Source organism: Stenella coeruleoalba (assembly GCF_951394435.1).
Source record: "Stenella coeruleoalba genome assembly, chromosome: 11".
Lineage (NCBI taxonomy): Eukaryota > Metazoa > Chordata > Mammalia > Artiodactyla > Delphinidae > Stenella > Stenella coeruleoalba.
The window spans coordinates 45,709,422-45,734,829 of record NC_137157.1 but is presented as its reverse complement, the minus strand read 5'-3'; the positions used below and the strand labels follow the sequence as shown (position 1 = coordinate 45,734,829).

General features: G+C 39.8%; 2 protein-coding genes across 7 annotated transcripts in view; one reads left to right on the top strand and one right to left on the bottom strand.

The window, feature by feature from the left end:
* The window catches only part of TSPAN8 (tetraspanin 8), a 250,353-nt gene extending 235,406 nt beyond the window's left edge, over positions 1 to 14,947 (bottom strand). For 3 of the 4 annotated variants that reach the window (XR_013830424.1, XR_013830425.1, XR_013830426.1), the window contains exons 1-2: positions 14,908 to 14,947; positions 11,349 to 11,429 (exon numbers count right to left, since the gene is read on the bottom strand). The gene's annotated coding sequence lies outside the window, so the exon portion shown is untranslated. Of the gene's footprint in view, positions 1 to 11,348; positions 11,430 to 13,948; positions 14,053 to 14,907 lie in introns of those variants that run through there. The other variant, XR_013830427.1, reaches the window with a different exon arrangement.
* LGR5 (leucine rich repeat containing G protein-coupled receptor 5) overlaps positions 14,470 to 25,408 on the top strand; it is a 119,672-nt gene continuing 108,733 nt past the window's right edge. For all 3 annotated transcript variants that reach the window (XM_079936325.1, XM_079936324.1, XM_079936323.1), the window contains exon 1: positions 14,470 to 14,909. In XM_079936325.1, coding sequence (XP_079792451.1) covers positions 14,698 to 14,909 — 212 coding nt within the window. In that variant the 5' untranslated portion in view covers positions 14,470 to 14,697. The remainder of the gene's footprint in view (positions 14,910 to 25,408) is intronic.

Here is a 25,408-nt window from a genome sequence, read left to right as displayed (position 1 = left end):
TGTTTCCATTCAGACATACAATATGCTCTCAAAATGAACATGTCCAATTCCAACCTTCTTTTCTTTCCCCCAGACCTTTCCTTCCTGCAGTCTTCCCCATCTCAATTAATGGCAACTTCAATCCTTCCAGTTGCTCAGGTCAAAAACTTTGAATTCTTCCTTGATTCCTCCCTCCCTCTCACAAACCCCACATCCAATCCATCAGCAAATTCTGTCAGCTCTATTTTCAGAACATCTCCAGACTCTAACCCCTAAACCAGCCACTTGTCGTCACTTCCACTGCTACTACCCTGGCCCAAACCATTACCCGGATTACAGTAGCCTTGCCTTCTGTCTTCAGGGCACTCAAGCTGCACTGGTCTCCTCTCTGTCCTTCAAACATGGCAGTCCTGCCCCTGCCACTCAGAGGCCTTGCATTTGCTATTTCTTCTTCACAGAAAGGTCCTCTGCACCGACGCCTGCACGACCCACTCTCTTACTTCCTTCAGGTCTTATCCAGATGTCACCTCTCTTTGAACCCTACTCTGGTCATTCTACTTAAAACTGCAATTCACCCTCCCTACCTCCCCATTCCTGCTTTACTTTTGCTAATTATCACCTGACATTCTATGTATTTTAATTATCAGTTTGTTCATTGTGTGCCTGTCTAGAATGTACACTCACTCTGGAATGTAAAGGGCAAGAATTTGTGTCTATTTTGTTTGGTTGCTCTGTCTCCAGAACCAAGAACGCCATCTTGCCATAGCAAGTACTCAATAAATATTTGTTGAACAAGTGAAAATGATGAAGGGCTAGTTTTCCTAGGCTAAGAATACAATGTTAATTAACCTCCTAAATATAATTAAAGCCTTAAGGCTTTTGGCATTTAAGTTGATCAATTTTAAATTTTAACTTGCTTATGAAACAAATTCTATTATATAGCGTGTAAAATAGTTGGTCCCTTAACATCATCTGTTTGTGTATATACTCTGTGTGTGTGTATATATATATATATATATATATATGTATGTATATTTACTCAGAGATAAATATAAACTACAGGCAAACACATTCCTTTTATAGCACCACACTAAGTTTAGTTTATACATCAAACCAGAACTTAAACCTCAGTCATATGCTGCTCTTTTCCCTCTAAGGATTTCCATTCTTGTTTCTCTTTGGGGGTAACTACCTAATATGTGTTTTGCAAAACAGCACTTTGGGGGAATTATAGTTAATATACATAAGAATTTAAATTAGAAGTCAGGAAGCAGTTCCCCTTTTTCCTAAGAGTTTTCAATAACATGAAAAGAATCCATTTCTTCATCCTAGAACCTGGAACCTTAAGTGAAACATCCAACAGGGGAAGAAATCACAGGACATGTGAAATTCCATCACAAATTTTTGTTAACCGCATTTTTGGGGTTTTAGTGTTTGGTTTTTGTTTTTACTATCCTCTAGTATGTCAAGAAATCCTGATTCTTATAAAAAGCCATCCTAGAGCTATGGCCAGTAAATTGACATAAGAACTGAAGTTCTACCAGCCAGAGATAGTAACTAAATATTATTATTAGAATAAATGTTTTCCTTTACTATTCTAACTTTACCATCTAAGGAATTACTCTTTTTAATACTCTTCCATCATAGACTTTTTATAACTTTTTAAAATTCCCTTTGTCTTACCCACATTATGTAAAATAAACAAACACTCTACTTTTAAAGGACTTTTAGTGAAAAAGAGTTGCCTATCTTGACAGTTTCTAAAGAAAGACAATTTTAGAAATCATATTATATTTTCCATTTATACCTCAGAATAAGCTGTATTTTATTTTCAAGATGGCCTCTTCTTTTAGCTTTTCTCCATTTCCAAAGTCTGTGATATTCACTTTTTCTTTCTTTGTAACTAATACATCTCTTCCTCTGAAAAAGATTTGCCAGATTTTTGCCACATGTTCTGTCCTGGGCTATGAGTACAAGCTCAGTGTGAAGGTTGAAAAGCATTTGGAAATGAAATGAAAAGCACATTCTCAAAGGTTTTGAATTTCCTGGAAAAACAACACCTCTTCTGACATTTCATATACAGACAAACCAACGGCTCAAGCCAACGTTGGAAGTCAACATTAATGTCGATCAACAATTGACTGTCCACAGTGACTTGGCACTAAAGTGGTCACGCAAGAAATTTTTTAACACCGTAGAAAACATTGATCTCTCTTTTTAAGAGATTTCAACCGAGTATGTATCTGAGGAAGTTCAGCTACTTAGTATAGCCACCTGTCCCCTTGCTGGAGACGACACACACACCTTTACAACACTCAAAACAGCCTCAAAATTGAAGTGTTAAAACTCTCATTAATATGATTCCTCCTCCATCGTCCTCGTTTGCCTGCCACTAGCATGAACCTACAGACCAATGAGCTGCCATCACAATTATACAGTTTTACAAGCAAAGGAAAAACAGAGAGAGATATAAACAATGCCTACAGGAAAAGGGTGAATGAAAGTAAAACTGTAAAACTCAACTGAGTAAAACTCAATTACTCATATTAATTGAGAAGGATAATAATTTTATTAGTGTTCGGAATAGTGTTTACTTCATCTATCTATTAAAAGAGAGATTACTAAACAAATTAATGGTATAAACATCATTCTAGGCAATGCCACTCATTTTTGCATGTCATTTTATTTTATTCTCTCATTGGTAAATCTTGTTTCCCAAAAAGATCATTCATGGCACTCAGATCAGTTTGTAAACGAGTACTTATTTGTGGTGTGTCTGGTTTTAATCAATGTCTATCACTCCCACTAGACCAGAAGCTCCAGGAGATCAGGGACCATTTCCATTTTACTCACCATTCTAGCCTCAGTACCAAACACAGTGCCAAACCAAGTAAGTTCTCAGTAAATGTTTATTCCATAAATAAGTAAATATCCCTTTTAGGGCACTCTTTGTGCCTGGCACAGCTTAACTCTGTAATAGTGGGCAATAAATTCTTATTGAATTAAATTAAGAGGATAGCCTTAAGGAAGGTGGTTCTGGAACTACACATGTACTCATAAAACCACTGAAATAATAATTGTAAGTCACTTGTAACTTTCCTTCAGGCATGTGTTTAAGTTGACACAATTTTGTTAAACCCAATTCCAGGAGTAGTTTTCTCTTTTGTTCGTACTCTAAATTAGTAAACATATTTCTTTTCAGCAAAAAGCATATGAGCCAGACTTTTCTCTCCCTCAAATGAGTTATTCCCCCAGCTACTCAAAATTATTAGTGGGTGAGGTTATGTCAGATTTCCATTAATAAGTGATTAGTCCTGGTATTGAAAACTAAGAATATGTAAATGTAGATAGAGACCATGATCAACCAACCAGGTACCAGTTGCTTAATAACCATACTTCTTCTGCATATTCTTCCTGGCTAAGTAACTGAACAAAAACCTTGTTTCAAACCACAAAGATGCAGCCTTAGTGTTTCACTGACACCTGCTTCATACCCACAATGATGTGCCTTTCAACAGATGCGCCTATAGTGTTTGACACCGTGCCTACCCATCCTCCTGGTGACAGCCTCTCTGGGCTTCCTTCTAATGCCCTTTTGTAACTGTTCCTTTCTGGTCTCTGCTGACTCCTCTTCCTGATTTCTCCTCGAAGTGTTGAGATTTCTCAGATTTGTCTTCTCTCTCTCTTCTCCTTGGGAAGCAGAAAGGAGAGCCTGACAACACAGGTTTAGAGTCAGCCCGCTTGAGGTCAAATCCCAGATCTAACATTCTCCAGCTGTGTGATCCTGGGCCTCAGTCTCCTCGTCTATACAGTCATATCTCGTTGTATTGCACTTTGCAGATACTGCATTTTTTACAACTGAAGGTTTGTGGCAACCCTGTGTCAAGCAAGTCTATCAGCGCCATTTTTCCAACAGCATTTGCTCACTTTGTGTCTCTGTGTCACATTTTGGTAATTCTTGCAACATTTCAAACTTTCTCATTATTATTATATTTGTTACGGCGACCTTTAACTAGAGACCTTTGATGTTACTACTCTAATTGTTTTGGGTGCATGAACTGTACCCATATGAGAAGGTGAATTTAATCGATTGTTAACAAAGGATTTAGAATATTACATAAATCTAGGTGTCGAAGCAGCAGCAGGATTTGAGAAGACTGACTCCAATTTTGAAAGAAGTTCTGCTTGTAGGTAAATGCTCTCAAACAGCATTACATGCTACAGAGAAATTGTTCATGACAGGAAGAGTCAATCAATGCAGCAAACTTCACTGTTGTCTTAATTTAAAAAACGTCCACAGCCACTCCAACCCTTAGCAACCACCACCCTGAAAAGTCAGCAGCCATCAGCATCAGGGCAAGACCCTCCACTTGCAAAAAGATTATGAATCACTGAAGTTTCAAATGATGGGTACCATTTTTAGCAACAAAGTATTTTTTAAGATATGTACATCGGCTTCTTAGACATACAGCTATTGCACACTTAACAGACTACAGCATAGTATAAACATAATTTTTACATAGTGGGAAACCAAAAAATTTGTGTGGCTTGCTATATTGCAGTCGTCTGGAAGCAAACCCATATCGCTAGGTAAAATGGGGGTATCTACAAAGTGGGGAAGTAAATAGTAACTACCTCATAGGGTTGTTTTGAGGATTAAATGAGATAATACCTGCAAAATGCTTAGAACAGTGCCTGATGAATAGTCAGTAAATGTAAGATATTTATCTACAATCCCTTCCTCCACAACTCCACCAGTTCCCACACTTACATCCATCACCTCTCAATATCAGTATCAACCATGACCACCTCATCAGCTAGAATTCCCAAACATATGGACGTCTATCCCTCCCCTCTCTCTGAAGAACCAGCCTGAATATCCAGTTGAGTCCTGGGCCACCCAAACTCAACGTACCCAAATCTGGACTTTTCTTTCCCTCATCTGCTCATTTTTTAATAGCACCACCTTTCTCTCAACCAGCCAGCTTGGAAACTTTGTCTGTTGTATTGTTCTAGCTGGTATACCCAGAATATAATAGTGCCCAATAAGTATACACTGAATCAGTAGTCTTTCTGCCACCTTCTCCCTTCAATCAGCCCCAGGCCCCAATGCCAAAGTTAGGCTCCTACGACATAATTCCTTTCCTACCCATCCATCTATCTGAAATTAATTCAATCTTCTCCTAACTTTCAATTTTATAGCTTTGCACGCAAAAACTTTTTAAAAGCCCAAAAGTCAACCAAGTTTGAATTAAACACAATTTCCCAAATAGGTTCCAAGCTTTCCTGCCATCATCCCTATGTTCATACTGTTCCCTGCTCTTAAATATCTTTCTCCAATGTCAAATGACTGCCCTTGCTTTAAGACGCATCTCAGATGCAGGCTGCTCCATAAAGCCTTCCCTAATTCTACCAGCAGGACATGCTCCCTTCTGCCTCCAAGCTCCTATAACCTCTGAATTTCTCCTAACGAACTTCCCATACCCTGCATTCTAGTCTGGTCATTTCTCGCAACCTTGAATCCTCCTTGCTAAATTGAGAGGTCACATAGTGTATAGAACGGGGTCAAATCTGCTTCATACTTAGGGAAGTTTTTCAAGTTCTTTGAGCACCAATTCCCTTATCTGTGGGATAGGGAGAATAAACCATCATGAAGACATTAAAAAAAAACTGGTATTTACAAATATTATTAATGAGGGATAATATTTTCCCATTATAAGTGGAAAACTACCACAATTGGGTAAAATATATATATATATATGTACTAAGAACACTGAAATGAAATAGGTAAAATGTTAACAGCTCTTATGTTCAAGTAGAGGGGTTGCACATGATTTGAATTGTGTTCTATAATTGTTTATGTTCAATATTTCTACAACTAGCTTGTATTCGTTCCTCTTGTAACTGACTTATCAAAGAAACATTTATAAAATGCCTTCAGAAACTACATTATGGCCTGATGAAACAGAAAGATGAAGAAAAATGACAGTTTATAAGGGGAAAAAAGTTTTAATTACTTGGGTAATATCATTCATAAAAGGGGGAAAAGTCTTTTATGTCTTCAAAATGCATTAAATTTCAGCCATTACGTGACTGGAAAAAGCTCAAGTAGAATAAAGAACCTTAGAAATCACCTGCCAAAAATATTTGCCACCGTAATTGGTTAGGACATTGTCACAGCTCCTGAATTTTGGGTTTTCTGAGCCCTGCATGTGATCTACCATTGGGAGAGAGCAACACAAACACAGAGGCCATTGCATCAAGCCTGAGATCAAGAATTTATGTCTGGCTTAAATCAAAGAGTCCACAAGAAAGATTTGAAGCTGTAAAAGTCCATGTTATAGTCAGCACCCTAAGTGATTTTTGAAAACTTTTTTCAACTGCAAACTTGACGTATCCAAAGTTAAATTTATTATCTTTTTTTTCAAAGCCTGATCCTCTTCCGGGGCTTAAAAGTGTGGTTTTGGAGTCCTATTGGACCACAGATTCAATGTCAACTTCGCCACTTAATGGAAAAGAAACTTTGGAAAGTTATTTAATTTCTCTGAGCCTCACTTTCCTTATTTGTTTAAAAGAGGATAATTATATTTCCCCTACAAGTTGTTGACAGGGATAAATTTTTTAAAAGATGCATTTAAGTCACCTAGCACAGCACCTGGCACAAATAAGGACTCAAAAATGGTAACAACATTTTTCAGGAAATAATCATCATCTGCCCAGCCTCCCAGGCTAAAGGCAACAAAGACATTACAACCATTCTGTCCCTTGTAGGTATCATAGGCACGAAGTTGTGCCAATTCCATCCCTGAAATATCTCAGGAATCTAACACCTACTACCTCGCCATGTCCAGTGCTACATACTGATTGTGGTATTTCTCACCTCTTGCCCAAATATGCATATACTGAAATCAGTGATAACTCCTGACTCCTGCTCTCACAGTGCCCCATGCTGACACTAAAGTTCTCTTTTCCCAAAGATAAAATGTGACATCATTCCCCTGCTTAAAGATGCCCTGACCCCCTATTGCACCCAGGATCAAGCCCAAGCTTAGTAAGATGGCATATAACACCCTTTTCACAATCCCTCTGCCTTAGTGTATCTCTCCAGCTTCTCCTTATGCCAGTTTCCCAAGATTCACACATGTTCACCCTGAGCTAGCACCATGCTAATCATCGTCTAAAAAATTACCTTTGTCCTCATCACACTCGCAGGGATGACCTTCCACTTCTCTTCATTTAACAAACTCATGCTGAGCCTTCAAGAACTTGCTCCACATATCACCTTTTCTGTGAAGCCTTTCTCGGAGGCAGAGTTAGTTCCTCCCTCCTTTTTACCCTAGCAGCATTTTTTTATCCCTGTTATTATCCTGCATTTTAATTTTCTGTTTTTCATGTCTGTCTTCTCAACTCAGTGGTGAATTACTTGAAAGCAGGCGCCATATGTATTTATCCCCACGTTTCCAGCGCTTGGTATCTATTGAATGTGCAATATATGTCTTTGGATAGATACATTTTAATTAAAACTGGGAATTGAGGCTTTACTAAAACTGGAAACCGAGGCCTGATAAATGTAACTCAGACTGTTTCACTGGCAAATGTTCCCAACCAAGGTGATCTCAAAATTTTGTGAAACACTCTCCTTTCATGGGAAACCACAGTAAATGTTCAAAGTACCATGTCATTAGCGAAAGAAAAAAGTGAAAGGCTCTATAGAGTTCAATAGACTTTCTCAAGGAAAAAGTTCAAGAAAAGAATGGAAGGTCCTTTATTACTACCATATATTAAGTGCTAACTGCATGGAAGTCCCTGTAACACATTAAGTCTTGTTCTGCTAATGGCTCTACAAAGTTGGTACAATTGTCCTCATCGTGCACATGAGGAAATTGGGCCTCACAGATGAAGTTTCTCCAAGTCCCACAACTTGTAAATGACGGAGCAGAGATTTGAACCCTGGTCTGTGAGAACCCAAAACCTGTACTGTGCTGCTATGTTATGCTGCCCTTCTCCTGGGTGACCAAGCCAATGACCCTCACACCATTCCACCCTCTCCCAGCCATCCCCATGGGAAGTTAGGGAGAAAATGGAAGGGGGAAAAACAGAGAGAATGTGAACAAAGGAGACTGAAGGATGGGAAGAAAAGGAGAGGGATCGCCTCTTAGAAAATGTATTTAGAATATCTATATATTTTTAAAGCTGCAATGAGATTTCTTCCTACAAAATACAATCTAAAATCTCTGCAAAAGAAGAAAAATCTATGAAACGTAAAATCAAAATGTTAGTCCTTGTTAAAGAAGCATTAAAACAAACAGGCTCGCTTTATTAATCCACAAACCTAACAACACTCAACAAAAAGCTTCTGTAAATTTTAATTGCAGCAATCTGGACAATGTTTTATTATGACTCACTGACTTGAGCCACAATGTTTGCGCAATATATTTTGCCCTGCATTATGAGACTGTACTTGCAGTGAAATGCTACTATGCATACTCAATTAAAATACACCAGACTTATCAAAATAAAGCATTTGGGGAAATAGCGTGCTCTGTATTTGTTTACTTTCCTTTATAAATCCTGCATGTCCATGGAATAAAATCCATAAATTTGTTCTTCTAAGTGAGCTGTACAATTCCTTCCCCTTACTTTTACTATTACTATCTGCTCAACACCTCTTGTTTTTCTTTCATGAAATATGCTTATCAATGGTTATTTATTCTCTAGTGTTTGAGATAGAGCTCGTTCCTAACACAGAGAATGGTTTCTACTAGCTACTCTACAGATATGTCCCCAGAAGAAGAGACAGGAAGTTCTGCCCTGCACTCTGCAAAGGAGAATGTGTCCAGTGACGGCCACTCACTCACCTGAGCTGACCACTTCCTTTCTCCCCTCTCTGGGTTGTGCTTTCAAAGGTACTTCCCTCTCTTTCCTCATCCAACAAGTTCTAATGCTCCTTTTTTCTGTCTTTCTTCTGAAAATTGTTTATGAGATGAATATTCCAAAGTTTGCTAATGTTTATAGGTTCATAATCCCTTTGTCAAAAATGTCAAGGTCACAGATGCTGCAAAGGCAGAATTTTGGAGGATTTGAAAGATAGACTACATTGGGAATGATATCCCACATATTATATAAAACCCCCAGTGGAGTCTGAGGAAGCACCCTGCAATCAAACACATCAACATTTCTGTGGCAAACTGAGCGAATATTAACACGAAATGAGAAAAAGACTATAAACAGATTCATGTCCGTTCAGTTCACATTGTGCCACCAAGTTTGTTTCAGAAACCTTTCCTTTTTCAGAGCTCTTACGATTTCAGAATTGCAGTTGAGAGATTGTAGATCTGAATATACTCTAGCAATGGGCCTTGGGAGAAGCATCTCTGCCAATGGGAACCTGTTGGCCTCTCATCATTTTGGAGCAAGGTGTGTGGTCTGTCTGAACCCTGACATTTAAATATGAGCATGTGGACACGAGAGATGGTTAAAAATCCTAAAAGCGTAGTTCTAAAGAAACCATAAGAAGATCCACCACAATGGGCACATGGAACAGTTTGTCTGGATACTAAGGTGATATTTGGCAGAATTCAAAAAACATGGGAATGAGCAGGAAGATCGTTTAATTTTAAGTATTTTATTATTTTTCTTCTCATTAATCTTATTCTTAGTTTGAAAAGAAAACCTCTCCCTGCTTTACATGTGAATTTGACTGGACACATGTTCCCAGGAAGCAGGCTGCCTACCAGTAGAATCATGTTCATTATCATACATGAAATAAAACAAGATCAAAATGAGCTAAAGAATTAATAATATCATGTACCACTGTCCTTTCTTTTAGCGTGTTGTGAACATGTGGATATATTTAAAGGTTTCCTTTGTGTTGGATAATATCAAAGACAGATCCGATTGATATTACATAATAAGCTATTTCAAAGTAATGAATTAGCTGAACTAATGCTTTCTTGCTAAAAAAATAATTCTGAAAGAAAATAGATCTTTATTCTTAAATCCTCCTCCTTTCTCAATTAATTAGACTTTGTTGGTAAAAGGAAGTTAAGAAATTCAGCATAAGCCTGATTATATCATGAATGTAAAATGAGCAGGGCAAATAATGGGCTCTATACTCTTTCAAACAAGTTAAATAAGTCCGTAATAGCCCACCAGTTGTGTAAACACTATTTCACTATACTTGTAAAAGAACTATTGACTTACCTGTTAACTTAAATTATCCTGGCATGCTTCAACTAAGCTTATTAGTAATTCATGCGGTGTACACAAATGTTTTTAGTTGTGGACTTTTAGCAAAGATTAAAGAATTAGGAAAGCATCCGTTTAGCAAGCCCAGAAACACAAACTACACAAACTGTACTTTACCAGAACTGATTTTAGGAACTTGCAAAGAGTCTAAGAAGTAAAAAGGGATTTCAATCCTGGCGTGAGATATTCCCATTAACAGTCAGCTCATTAACAGGCAGATACCTTCCAAAACCATAAATAATATGAACATCTCACCCAGACATAATACCAAATGAATCTACTTTAGCCTACTAACCTTACTATCACATGTAAGGGGTGGAGTTGTTTTTCTCTGACATCTCACTGCTATGTATTCCTGTGGGTAACTGGTTGTCTAAAGAAACTAGAAATATATATATTTAAGGGGGAAAACGTTGAATATATACTTGTCCTTTCTGTCACAGGAAAAAACCACCATTCTCTGCTCCAAATGGTTCCACTGCAGTCCAAAAAGACTACACTTTTATTTTTCTTTACCAAAATATGTGAATTTCTTTCTCAATAAAACAATAGCAAACCCAAGACACTATTCAGTTTAACCCTCTGTATGTCTAGAATTCCCAAGGGATTTGGGAAAGGGTAAAGAACTTAAAGTCAAAAGACTCAGGTTAGAATTTGGTTGCATCACTGACTTGTTAGTCACCATTAGGAAAATGACTTCCATTTCTTATCCTTAAATTTGGGGTAAGAATAATGCTGACCTCATAAGGTTGGTATGAGGTGAGGACTGAGTGGGAACATGTAAATGTATAAAGAGCTGAGTCAATGCTTATGGTCCTTATCATGCAATTTGATAACTTGATCTTATAAATTAAATGTTATTTGCCATAAAACAGAGAGACCACTACTCAGAGCCCTTACTAGAGCTTGCTTTCTTTTCTTTTTTCTTTTTGTTTTTCTTTGTAGTACACAAGGAATCTGGTTTGCTGTATTTTCTTCTTTATTAGCTAAGATAAAGTAATTAACATATATGCATTCAGACAATAAAATCACTATTAGAAGAACCATTCTTATTTTCAACCCATATGATTTTCCATGTTTTAAGGTCTACAAGACCTTGAATTTCATCAGGTCTCACTCACATATTCATGCTTCCTGGACTTGCAGGTTTTTCCTGAGCATCCTTGACTGCAAGTGATCACAGATAAATCCTTCCTCATTACCTGAAGCAACAAGACAAAACAAAATTGATTGGTTCACCCAGTTGGGAAGTGATGGAGTAGAAACAGCTTTAGATCCAGATGTTTAAAAGAGGACCTTAGGATTTTGCTTTTCTCCTCACTAATGCTTATGTTCAGTTCCTGGTGAGCTCTCTCCACAAGGGAGAATGACAGCTCCCTTGAGCTCCAGGCTTCCTTGTCCTTAGAACTCACGAAGCCAGAAAAGAGCCTCTCACCCCAGAGTAAATGACAATCCCCCAGATGGATTCCGATCGCTCTGCTTGGGTTATATACTTACCCCAGGGGCAGAAAAGTGGGGCTACGTGATTGACAGCTCTACCAGAATCACCTAAGGTTTGGGAGGTAGTTTCCCAAAGGAAAAGTGTGGAGTGCTCTTACCAAAAAGAAAGAGGAGAAATGTTGGGCATGTGAAAAATAAACAAATAAATAAGTAACAGATGTTCATTACACCTGGCTTCATCCAGCATAGCTGTCTTTCTTCCTTGTAATTGAATCAGAAATCCCTCTGCTTTACATGAATTTGTGAACAAGCTTCAATTCCTGAACAGAAGAGGAAAGGCACTAACACAGGTTGAAAATTTACTCTGCTCTAAGGCAAGTTCCAGAGATTTTCACATCTAGAACTACCTAGGTAAATAATCCTCCTCCTTTACAGAGACTTAGACAGGCTCATTCTGTGCTTCTGATCAAATGCCTAAAACTGTCAGACCTAGATTCAAATCCAGTTCTGCCCGATTCATTCCACAACCAAAGTGCTATGCTCTTTTTGGAACCCTGAAATCATAGAAACTGTTGACAAAAGCCCTCTGTAAGATGATGGACACAACCATATCTGGATGCCTGTGTTGATAAATCAGTCAGTCAATAAATATTTGTTAAGTGTCCACTACCATGAGTCCATTGTATGAGTCCTACAGGTAAAGACAAGTGGCCTATTCCCTGTCTCCAAAGCTATCACAATAAAGTTGGGAAAACAAAACAGATCAGCATTCAAGAAAACTTTAGGGCTCAATTATGTGGTATTTATAACATACACTTGCATTGAGATTCCTGGGATTCCTGTGCAGAGTCTGCTCCTCTTAGATTGCAAGCTCCATGAAGAGAGGTAACTTGCCTCCCTAGGTCATTGCTGTATCATGATTGTAGCTATTCTACAAAGATTTGTTGCTTGATGATTAATTAGACTATAGTTACAGGAGGTTTTACAGAAAGAGGAAGTCTTGAACTGCTTACTTACAAAATAAGTAATCTTATTATCTAAATCTTAAATTATCTTATAATTATAAGATATTATAAGATATTATCTTATAATTATCTTAAATTATCTTATAATCTTAAATCTGGGGATAGGTTTTTTTAAAAAGGGTAGGAAAATAGGTAATCAGTAGGCATTCTATAAATGTGGAAGGAATGGCTGGGAGAAGCAAGAATAACGTGAGAATAAGCAAAGGGATGGTAATGGACGCGATGTGCAAAGGGGCAAGTGAAGGACCAGGACAGAATTAGGCACTGCACTGATATCCAGAAATCAGGGTTAACTCACAGTTTTCAGCAGCCACTGTCAAATCTTCCAAAATCTCTGGGCTGCAGGATCTTTATTTGCAAAATGAAGAGAAGGGAGTATATAAAGCTTAGCCACCTTCTCCTTCCATCCAGTCCAAAGAATCACAAGCTTGCTAATGATGGGATTCACCATAGAAAGGAGCATGTTCAGAATACTGATTTAGGTCCAGGAATCTATCTATTTTTTCAAGTTCCACAGGTGGTTAGCCAGCTTTGGGGATCACTTTTTAAATGAAGGAAAGTAAATACACGCAAAGAAAAAAATCTTCCCAACTGTAAACTTCAGAAATTTATATGGGAAACTCAGCAGGATGGAAGAAGATTAAGAGAGGCCTTAAAAGCCATAAGGGTTCTCCACCTTCATGAAGCAAGGAGACATTATGCCTGGAGTGAAAACTGTACATTTTTGTGAGTTGAAGTGGCAGGCTTGGGCCTTAACTTCTTTCAGCCACTCACTCAGGTCTGCAGACGTCGACTGGCTCCTCACCGAGGCCTTTTCTCCAAGAAAGCCCTGAGTCCTTTTCCTCCTTTCCCCTGCGGGTTCCCTGCAGGACACTTTTGAAGAGTGTGAGAACACGCATTTTGCACTGGCAATGGTTCTCACACCTGGGTGGGACTGCACTTACTTAGAAAACCCTGGGACACTTAGGATGAAAAGGCCGCCGAACAAAAGCAAACACCCATCTATCTGTCTGTCCCGCATTGCTTTACTAAAGGTGACTGACTTCCAGAGGATCCTAAATCACTTAAAAAAAACAGTCCCTTCGACTTCTTACCCCGTGGATTAGACAGAATTGGAGTGCTTGCTCACAAGCTGTATTTACTTAGCGATTAGCCCAGCGTTTCGATTTTAGGGCAAAAGCGAGCCAGACAGGGCGGCTTGAGGTAAGGATCAAAAAGGCCACCCATCCTTCGCCTGGGGACGCCTGCCTCCTTACCCTGTTAGTGTAACTGTTTTTCTGGATTGAATTGTAGTCTTTTTTTTTTTTTTAAGCACTCCATGTAGTCCCTCCATTATTTGAAGTGTTCTTAGAGGAAGCGTGCCGCATCCCTCAGCCCCTGCGCGTCTGTCTGCGTCCGTCTGAAGCAGGTCCCTTTCGGCTCTCTGATCTGGGTCGCCAGGACGCGGGAGGGAGTGGGGGTGGGGATGGGGGTCCCCTGCCCCTCCTGAGGTGCTGAGCGCCGGAATCCGCGCCCCGGAGGCAAAGCTCGAGCGCTGAGAACTCGCCTGCACCTCGCGCCGCCAGCCGCCTCCAAGCCGCGGAGTCGGGAAAGGAGGGAGGGGGTCGGAGGAGGGAAAGTGGGGCCAGGCGGGGGGTGCCTGGGAAGCCGGGCTGCGCTGACGTCACTGGGCGCGCGATTCGGGCTGGAGCGCTTTAAAAAACGAGCGTGCGAGCGGAGATGCTGCTCCACACCGAGCAGGCCGCCTGCAGCAGCAGCGCGCACGGCCCCCGCAGCGGCTGCAGCCAGGGCGCTCCCGAGGCCCGCGTGGCGGCAGGGGCACGGCCGGGCCCCGCAGCGCTTCTCCTCGGCGCCCCCGCCGGGGGCCAGGAGCGCTGCGCCCCGCGCTGTAGGCGCCCGCGGAGCCGCAGAAGCCCGCCGAGCCGCGCCTGGCGCGCCACCGTCCGCCGCAAGCCCGACGCTGCCCTCCCGCCGCGCCCCGCTCGCGGCCCCCTGCCCGGGCACCATGGACACCTCCTCGGTCGGCATGCTCCTGGCCTTGCCCGTCCTGCTCCAGCTGGCGGCCGGGGGCGGCTCGCCGAGGCCGGGCGCGCTGCTGCGGGGGTGCCCCGCGCACTGTCAGTGCGAGCCGGACGGCAGGATGCTACTCAGGGTGGACTGCTCCGACCTGGGGCTTTCGGAGCTGCCCTCCAACCTCAGTGTCTTCACCTCCTACCTGTAAGTGCGCCTCCACTCCGCTCCGGAAAGGGGACAGAGGGAGGAAAGGAGGCGGGCCCTAGGCCAGGCTGGGGGCTCCTCGGCTCCCGCCTGCTCTGGAGGGGGCGGGCGAGTTTGCAAAGGGCGTCTTGGCCAGGCGTGTTTGGGCCCCTGGGAAATGCACGTGTCTCGGGGTAGCACGCCCGCACTTTCTGGGCCCGCAGAGAAGCGTCTTCAAGTGCAACCCGGGAAAGCGCTAGTGCGCTGCAGCTTTGCGGTCCAGCTCTAGGCAGGTCGCCGCGCGAATTCCTCTGACTGGAGGCATTTGCCTGCAGTGTGGGCATTTGTGCCCCTGAGCCTGGAACCCAAGGGCAGGCTTCCCAGTTGGTCCCTGCCCCAACCTCCCCTCCTTGTCCTGTCGCGTTCCACGAAGAGATGGGCTGTAAAAATTTCCCCAAAGGAGAACTCCAACTCGTCCAGCTCCAAAGGAATTTACTCTGCATCTCTTGCACAGTCGCGTGATGTAACCTTTTTCTTTTCTTTTCTTTTCTTTTTCTTTCTCTCCCACCGCCCCCCCCCCTTTTTTTTAAATGAAGTGATTATAATGTGGCAACCACAAACCCGATAAGAGCTGCCGGAACGTTATCTTTACCTTTGGCTGCCCGAGCCGCCCTTTGAAGTGCCCGCGGCCACGGTGTAATCTTTAACCATCTCCTCCTCCGGGGGAGGAAAGGGAAGTGGGCTGAAGGCGGCGGGGCGGGTAAACAGCGGCGCAGACACCCAAGTGGAGACCTGAAGCTCTCTGTCATCCCTCGGGGATCCTCCCAGCCCGTCGTCCCCCCACCACAGACTCCAAACCCCAACTACGGAGACGAGGCAGCGGCTCATTTCATAATCTGGTCTCTGGAAAATCCAGGCCCGGAGGGTAACAGGTGGTCGGGTGGATGTGGTGACCCAGGAGGAACCCGATTCTTGGGAACCAAGGCGACAACTCTCCATCGCCCTGTGGAGAATTTGGGGCTCGCTTCCTTCGCGCAGAGAGACCAGGGGTCGGGACCACTCGGGAAAAGGGGCACTCGTGGCCACAAGGTTACACGTTTAGGTTTGAACTCGAGGCACTGCGGTGAGCCCACCCCAAACCCTGGCAATCCCAGTTTCGGCTTCTCTGATGTACCTTGGCAGGAGTGAGTTGGGATGTTTGTGAACTCGGTCTTTCCTCTGTTTAGTTGTTTTCTGGAGGGAAGAAACATGAAGAGGCTTGCACAACGCTTTACACTAGATAGTGATTCTTTTTCTAGAGACAGAGTGAGGAAGGGAAAAAAAACATTCTTTTTTACTTGCTTTGATTTTGCGTTGAAAGGGAGGGATTATCCTGCTAGATTTTAGTGTTAGTAGACGGCAGTCCCTTCCTCACCTACCATAAAACTATTTTGGCTGCTTTCCCTATCTGAAAAGTTTATAAACTTACTCTATTTCCCCACCAGGTTTCCCTTCAGTGGCACTTAATTGCATGGTGTAGTGATATTTTTACAGTGATGGAAATCTGCTCGCCTAAGTGATCATTCTCTAAGAATTCACATTTCCTCCTCCTAAACAACTATCTGTACTATGAAATGTCTGTACTATTCATCTCCAGTCTCTGGGTTTAACTGCTAAACTCAGTGTTTCAAGAATCACATATTCTCCTGTATCGTGAATTTCTGAGAGCGGATGGCAGTTGCACTTAAGAGCCTAGAACTATTCTTCCCTATCATCCTGAAGAAACTGGCCATACACGAGGGAGTTGTGCATTCCCCCCAAACATTTACCTATTTAAATAATACACTTGTTAGAAAACTTGTTTAAGGACACAGAAAATAAATGTCATGACTTCTTTTCTCTCACTCATTTGTTAGGCTTCTGTTACTAAAAGTTGGTGTAAGTAAAATACTGCTTCAAATCATTTCCCACATACCTCAAATGCAGTTAACTGCATCCTCCATGTGCTGGGGAGATCTGACTGCCACTGTTCCCTATCTATCATTATGGATAACCCCTTGGAGTTAAGATACCATTAGGAAGTTAATTGTCAGCTTTTTCTCGTGCTATTTGGTGACAGCCTGTATCCTGGCCTAAGGGGAAATGTTCTCATTGTCCTATAAAATATTAAACTCAGAGTGTCTGTGGAAAGTGTCACAGTGAAATGTCAAATACTTGCATCTAATGGTTAACATTTCAGGGAATATGAGTGCTAAGTGTAGAAATCAGTCCTGAAGTAAATAACCAAACTGATGTTCTTCGTGATGGGCAATTTCAGAATTGGTCTCCTTATAGAGTACAAAATGCCAGAGGCCATCGGATGCCCTGCCTTGGTGGGTTGAAGGGTTTGAGGTTGGGGGTTTTGTTTTGACAACCTCAGGAACTCTGTGCCGACATTAAGGGTAGATGGTGCCCTCTTTTGGTTACACCTAGAATTAAGTGACCATTTCTCCTTCACTTGTGCACTCACAACCTGAAAGAGAAATCTTTATTTACTCATATTCAAATAAATAAGCATGTGCTTTACTGGTTGTATTATTTTAAGAGATAACTTCATTTTGCTCTTAAATGGGAACACGAAGTTACAGCCCCGCTCCACTGGGGCCCAGTGGTAATTAAGCTTTGATGAGAAAGTTGCAGTGTGCAAAGACTGATGTGGGTGAAAGACCAGACTACTATCTTTTATTGTTTGTAATAAGTTGCCACCATTTCTTTGAGTGAAAATGTTATCTCTTAATCTTCCTCCTCTCCCCAGAAAAGAACAAGCATTTCATTTTCTTCAGACTGATGGTGGCAACTTCCAGCTGTACACGTTTGGCAAATACATCTGCCACAATCTGATAACGGGCTAGTCCAACTCGTAGGTAAAGAAAGTTTCTTCAGTCTCTTCATAGAAGGTTAGAGCTGTTTATGTACAGCTTTAGAATCTTTCTTCCCCAGAAAAGCTAAGTCTTAAGCCAGTCCAAACATTAACTCTCTTTTCTTACTGAACTGCATTCTCCAGTGGATCTGTAATTGGACCACTGAACATGCGTGGTATAAACACTGGAAATTTTCAATCTTAATCTCTCTCTCCCTCCCTCTCTCTCTCTCTCTCTCTCTCTCTCTCTCTCTCTCTCTCTCTGTTTCTCTCTTCCAGTGATTATGGGCTCTGATTTTACAACAGGGGCTAATAAAGCTCACTCAGCAGAAAACAAGGAACACACCAAGGTTAAGACATAAAAGCAGACAATAATTATTTCCAACGTTTAGTGCATCTCAGCCTAGCAGTAGTGATCTGTCAGAAAGAAGTAGTGCTAGCATCTAATCTTACTATAGGTAAGTTATTTTAATGCATCAAATGTGGACATTTTTGCTAATAAGTTCTTAAAAGTAAGCTCCCTATACTACTTTGATGTATCTTTCATCCAGTTAGTGTGGCATCCAAATAGAAAACTAAATCCTAATGAATATCTTACTATAGTAAATATACTCTTCTTTATTGATCTAGAACAGCCATTTTATTTTTAAACGAAAACTGAGTTTTTCCCTGCTATTGCTTAAAGACATGAACATTTCATCCACAGGCAAATTTATGTCACATAAACTAAAGGAACCAAGAGAAAGATTTTTTTTATGTAGTTTGGTTACTTTTCCATATGTAACTTTGTAACAAAATTTAATTTTACACATAACTGGTAAAACTAGTTTTAATTTAAAAAACCAATCAAAAATCTCAATTATAACTAATTAAGGATGCCCTGGTGTCATACATGTGTTCTAAGCACTTAAGATACGGTTTCAAAATTAAAGAAACTTTTCAGACTCTTCCTTGAAAATTATTTAATATATTTCTACTTCTCTTCAAGCAAAGAAAATTATTTTAAATGAAGGAAAATTTTGTACTTTAGAGATGGTTACAAAAGCCTTAATTGTTACAACAGTTTAGGTCAGTTGCAAAATTCATAGTTTGCTCTACAACCTACGTGCAAAATTCGTTAAAAATATCATAATATCAGTGACTTTTCTGCGTTTTAATGAAGTTCTTTCTTTTTCTTCAGGATGCCCGGGTTTTCTTAGTAGTGTTTTTGTTATGGGGGCAATTATTGAAACTAAGTGACTGAGTTAGTCTGAGTGATTTCTTTTTTAAGTAGTGGCTCTGATTCAAACAATTTTGTGGTGTAGATTTAGAATAAATATTTTACTGAATATGTTCAACATGTGCACGGCAGAGTTTTTGTGACAATAATGAATTTTTACATACAGTAAGCATGATCCTCAATCAGATCTTCGATCTTTTTTCCCGTTACACATTTGCTTCGAAGTAAAGGCAGAGTTCTGATCTGCAACGAAAGGTGGCAGTCACAAATGAGTTAGAAGATTGGAATAAAAAAATAACCTTTGTAATTAAATAAAATTATACTTTAATAATGAAACCATTCCCACTTGGATGTGCTTTAAAAAGTTCAGAAACACAAAACTAGTCTATAATTTCTCAGAGTTTTTAACTGAACTGTTTGTTTTTAATTTCCAAAACATGTAACTGTCAAAAGCATAGACATAATAACCAAGTAAACAATTAACTATCATAAAATTAGAGACATTGCGGAATATTTATAGTTTTACAACTGATACCTAATATCTACTTACCTTAATAAAGCATTTTATATATTTCTTGTATTGAATGTATACATTTAAGTCATTTTAGCTATAAATTTAAGTATGTTTCCAATTAAACCAAATCATATGCCATAATATAGAAATGAAAAACAGTAGTGAGTGCTGCACTGAGCAATTTTGTGAAGTAATTCTTTTGGTTTTGTTCAGTTATTTATATAAATTTAGAATAATGCTAAATGGCACATTTCCTTGTAAATACCCACAAGTGGATATTTCTGGTAAATTGAATTCTTCATGAGAAGGCAAATTCCTTCCTATGAGATTCAACCTCCTCACTCCTGGTGCAGTGTTTTCCTTTATACAGTCTCATTTTGTAGTAGAAAAATGAATCAGACTGGCGTTAGAGCCACCACTGATATATTACTTACCAAGCTGATAATTTAGTCCTATTGCTATTTTTGATGTACCTTAGGATTTCATTTGTTAAACTACCCATGAGTTCCAACCTACTACAACTCTTTTATTCCCAGATCTGTCAGCTTCGATATACAGTTTTATTCAGTCATTATAGACGCCAACTACATGCTCAGTTTCACCCATGGAACTCCTTAGCTCTGGGAAAAGGAGACATTGCATAGGCTGTGTGGTGGAATTTTTTATAAAAATTTTCATAATTCAAAATTAATTTGGTTCTCCATAGGTGATATGGTAGGAAACAGGCTCATTCTTGAAATCTCTGGCATTTTCTCCCACCTCTTCAAGTTAATTTTTTTTTTTTTTTTTACACTGATTGAGCCCAGTGGAAATGCCTTATTTGAAAGTGGTAGGTAGAAGAACGTTGATCATTTGATTTCACAATATGGAATAATGTTATCTAGTAGTAATGCTAAAAGACTGTTAACAGGGTGTTCAAATTAGTAGGTTAACTTTTTTTCCTTTTTTTAATTAAAAAATCTTTAATTTTAATTGAGATATAATTGATGTATAACATTAGTGTCAGGTGTACACATAAAGATACAATATTTGTATCGAAAATGATAGCCACGATAAGTCTAGTTAACATCCATTAACCACACATTGGGTTAACTATTTTTAAAATGCTTCGTAAGCAGGAGTACTTCCTCATACCCTCATTCTCAGTGTTTAAATCTGGGATTGAAAAAGCTGGAATTGACTTTAAAGTATGCAAAAGAACCAACCATTGTCCATGAAACCATCTTCCTTAAAAACAGATGGAATAATTCTCCGGGAGGTAATGATGGACTGTCTTTCCTTCAGGGTTTATCTTCCTCACTAGACTGTGAGCTCCGCCAGGCTAGGAAATTTTCTACTTTATTTCCCAAGTGCCCACACCAGTGCCTGGCACAGAAGAGATGTTCAGTAAATACTTGTAATGTTGAATTGAATAGAATTGGCTGAACCAGCTGCTGAAATCCCAGTGGCTAAAAGAGCCCAGAGAAAGACAGACGAGAACTACTTGTCTGCAAGTAAGAGAACAACACAAGGCTACTGGTATCCCACAATTATGGCTCAGCCCCATTGGAAATACAATTAAATTGTATTTTGCTTAAATGATGCCGTGACTTGTTTAACAAACACACCAGAATTTACATGTCTAAATTACTTTATTATTGTAATGACACTAATTATAACAGCTGACGTTTATACTGTTCTTCCTGAGTGCCAGGCATTATGCTGCTACTTTACTCAATCCCACATCCCACAACAACCTTTTGACACAGGTACTATTATCATCCCTATCTTGGGGAGCCCGTTAGCTTATTGCAAGGCTATTTCCATTGCTCAAAATGTTTGGGGGGCCTCTTTGAAATTATCTTCAGGGCCAGTTTACCAGAAACACAAGAAAACCAGCCTTCTAATGTTTAGCTATGCCTCATAGTAATTGTAATTGGTGCTGAAATACTTCTTCTTAGGAACACAGTTTATGAAGCTCTAATACCACAAATATTTCTTCGAGGAATCCTGGGAAATGCAGTTTTTAGTTTTCAGTAAAAGGAGAATAATATTATATAGCTTAGGGCCAATCTTTTAAGTTTAGTAGATACCTTTTCATATATCCATTTTCTTACTACCACAAAAACTATTTCTCTTGTCTCCAAGTCGAAGATAAATTGTGGTAGTGCCCAAGTATTATAAAGAGTGATCAGCTGACTAATAACTTCCAAGTTAAAAATGAAACTTCTTTTTTTTTCTATGACCAGATCTATGTGTCAAATAAAGTAGCCGAATTCTTTGGAACTATTTGTCAATTCAGAGAGACATGAACTTTCTTAATAGGCCAATTTTATTTAAGTTTGTATTTACCTTTAAAACTGATGAGATAAGATGAAGTGACACATCATTTATTTGATTGAGAATGGAGAATTATTTCAAAGTTTTATCTACTTATCGATCACTCTGTAAGCTCTGCACAGTTTAACAATTAAGCCAGTGATACAGACTTCTGTGTAAATAAGAAATCTGGATAAGTCAGAGAAAAGTCCCTTCCTTCAAACAAAGAAGAACTTTTCCTGAACTATCCATTTAGTTTCTTCAGTCCTTCAGTTCATTTGCTGCTGTAAACCTATGTGTTAGTCATTTATTGTATTACAAAGTCAACATGAAAAATCAATAGCTGACCAATTAATTATAAAGCATATTCAATGTAAAGAACACCTCCTCAAGGAAGAACTGATGTTTAGAAAATTTAGGTTACATTGGGATATAATCTCTAAAAGCTCTTACAACAGTACACTCAACTGTAGTTTTCTGTGAACATTAATCATTTAAAATTATAGCAGATACAAACTATTCAGTACTATATATAAAATAGATAAACAACAAGGTCCTACTGTATAGCACAGGGAATTATATTCAGTATCTTGTAATAAACCATAATGGAAAAGAATATGAAAAGGAATATATATGTAAAAAAATTATTCAGCAATCCCTAACTTTCAAGTGTCTCATTTTTAACATATGCACATTTTTTCCATGTTCATTTTGCCCTTCTTGGCTTCAGAAGGAGTTTGATTTCATCTCCTAATGAAGACTGTGATGGTCAAGGGGAAAGAAAGCCATCTCTCATGCACACACGAACACACACACAGCAACACACCAATAAGAAACAGTTTCCTTTGTGCCACTTGCTCGGTGGAAATGATACATAACATTGACAGGGCATGGCAGTGGAGAGCCAACCCTTTTAAGGGGAGACACCGAGGAACCGGCTGTGAAGGCACCTTCAGTTAGCTTCAGAAGCTGCAATGCAGAAGACAATTGTTCTGGCAATGGGAGCCCAACTCCAGCTGGGAACGCGTGCACCGAGCTGACCTTCCTCGTCAGCCTGCCAGCTGAGATTAAGCTTTCCTCAAGTGGTCCCTTGTTAGCCCAAACTTTTCCCCATTGTTGCTCATCTTTCACAACTGGAAGCCAAGTGTTTCAAACTGTTACTCAATTTGGCAGCCAAATTCCTTTATTTCCTCCTTCTACCTCCTTTTCTGCCTCTCTGTCTCTGTCTCTGTCTCTCTGTCTGTCTGTCTGTCTCTCTCTCTCTCTCACACACACACACACAAACACACACAGAGTGATGACGAACCTTACATGCACGCCTTCCTTTCCAAAGTCCACACTAAGAAGAGAATCTAAGAATTTTTATGTTTTGCTAAAAAAACTAGTAAACACTCTTGTGCTCCTTTTTTTCTTGAAACCTTGATTAAGTAGAACAGGGACCTCTACAAAAGATGTCTCTTTGCAAAAATAACCTTCCTTTGATCAAAAAAGCCACAAAAGTGTACTTCTCGGGAAAGTAGAAAACCACACATGATCTCAAGTGGAAAAAATATAAAGAATTTGCTGATTTTTTAACCTTAGCACGTAACAAAGATATTATTTTAAAGTTGGTTGGTTAATGTGGGCTGTGTTAGAACTTTCATTGTGTTGTGTTTGGGTTTACCCAATGTTATTTTAATGAGTTTATTGGTTCGACACACAAAATACCACATGGCGCTTGAAGTTTTTAGGTTATAAATTTTCTTGTGAGGCACTTATTTGAAGGAACTCTGTTACATAATCAATTGGTCTTTAAATCTATCAGCACAAAAATAACCTTTCACTTTTTGTATACATATACGGTGAAGATTATTTGATTATAAAAATTTCCATGGAAGGAGCTACATTCCTTAATCATCTATTATGTGTATATATTAAGATGTTCACAATAAACATTTATTTCACAATGTTTGTTGAATGAATCTACAGAATGAGTTTGGAGTCTTCTAGTAAAGACTGAAATAAGAAATCTTCCTCTTTATTTTCTCTTCATACTTCTTGTCCTGAAGGGACCCTTAGCAGACCTGCTTGCATTTAGCCATAGATGTACTCTATAATTAGTAGTGTTGTCTGCCCAATAGAGTAAAGCCTAGAAAAATATGGCAAGAGAGATGGAAAGGGTGTGTGGAAATCTGCCACCCAAGAAATAGCACAGGCAGAACAGAGAGACAGTGAGACCTCCGCTAGGCATTCAGCCCCGGTTGGTACATTTCTCCTGAGTCTGTCCTTATTCTTCTCCATCCCTCTCTTCCAGAGAGTATCAGAGGAGGACTGGAAGGATGCATTTTCCTTATCTCAGACACTCTACCCCCCAGGGCTTCAATCTACAAGACGAAGGGAAGTTTAGAAAGAAGAGTCTTGGGGATTAAAGTTATCAACTCTTAAACGCACTGAAATCGGGGTCTTTGGTTTTAACTTGGGGAAGCCACCATCCCTGTGGTGGGAGACCTGAACTCACTGAAGCCCCCATCCCCCAGCAGCTGTTATTCTCCGGGGCTCAGTGCAGCGGAGTACAGGAGGAAGTTCAAGATCTTTTTTCATTGAGTCTTCAAGCTCGGCTAGCAAAAGGAAATCCTAGTTAAACCAGATTCTCCCAGGGTGTAAGCCTATCTCATTTGAAGATCTCAGAAGTTTTAGCAGCATGATCAACTGAGAGCAAGGATCCACCTTCCAACTTACAGCTGCTGGCTTGACCATAAAGTCCACTGCCCCAGGGTCTTGTAATCCTGAGAAGTGTTAGGTGGATATGGTCTGGTCCTGAATGACTATTACAGAGTAATTTGAAGCCCCCTTTGCCTTAGCTGTAGAAACTCCTCAGAACATAGTTAATTGTATAATGGGAAGAGAAAGGCTAATTTTGGTAGATTTATGTTAATTACAGTAAAACCAATTCAGAGCTCGCACTAATAGCTAACTACATTTAGAGTAAGCTCTACTGTAAAGAACTAAAAGGATAATCTTTTATCCACAAATTACCAGAATGACTAAGCTGTATACCTAAGGTCACGTTACACAGTGCAAAACTGAAATTTAATCATGATTGCTAGAGCATTACCCTAATTGTGCAAATAAGTGGAATTAAAATCACTTAGATGGGTTGCAGAGGTTTTCGATGAGTCAAAAGCTATGTCTACCCATAGGCTTTAGAATAGAAAAGACCTTGGAGATGACCTAATCCAACACCTTCATTTTCACAGATGATGAAATTCATGCTTATAAGAGGTAAACAACATACCCAAAAATCACATAACTGACAAGGATGGAATTGGAACCCAAGTCTCCCAAAATCCCCGGTTGAATGCTCCTTCTTTCCACCTTTTCGCTCCAATGCCAGATACTCAAGTGAATTCTAAAACTCCCAGTTACTTTTCTAGATATTACCAAGTATCCTGTTGCTTATGCATATTATGTGTTCATATCTAGGTATGTGCCTGAATCTCGACCTGATAAGATTTTGGCCCACTGTAGATACAGATAAAGTGTCTCTGTATCACCTAAAAAATCCGTAAGGCAGAGAGAAGCAATCAGATTTCGTTTGAGGAATAAATAACTAACTTCCCAAATTTCAGTTC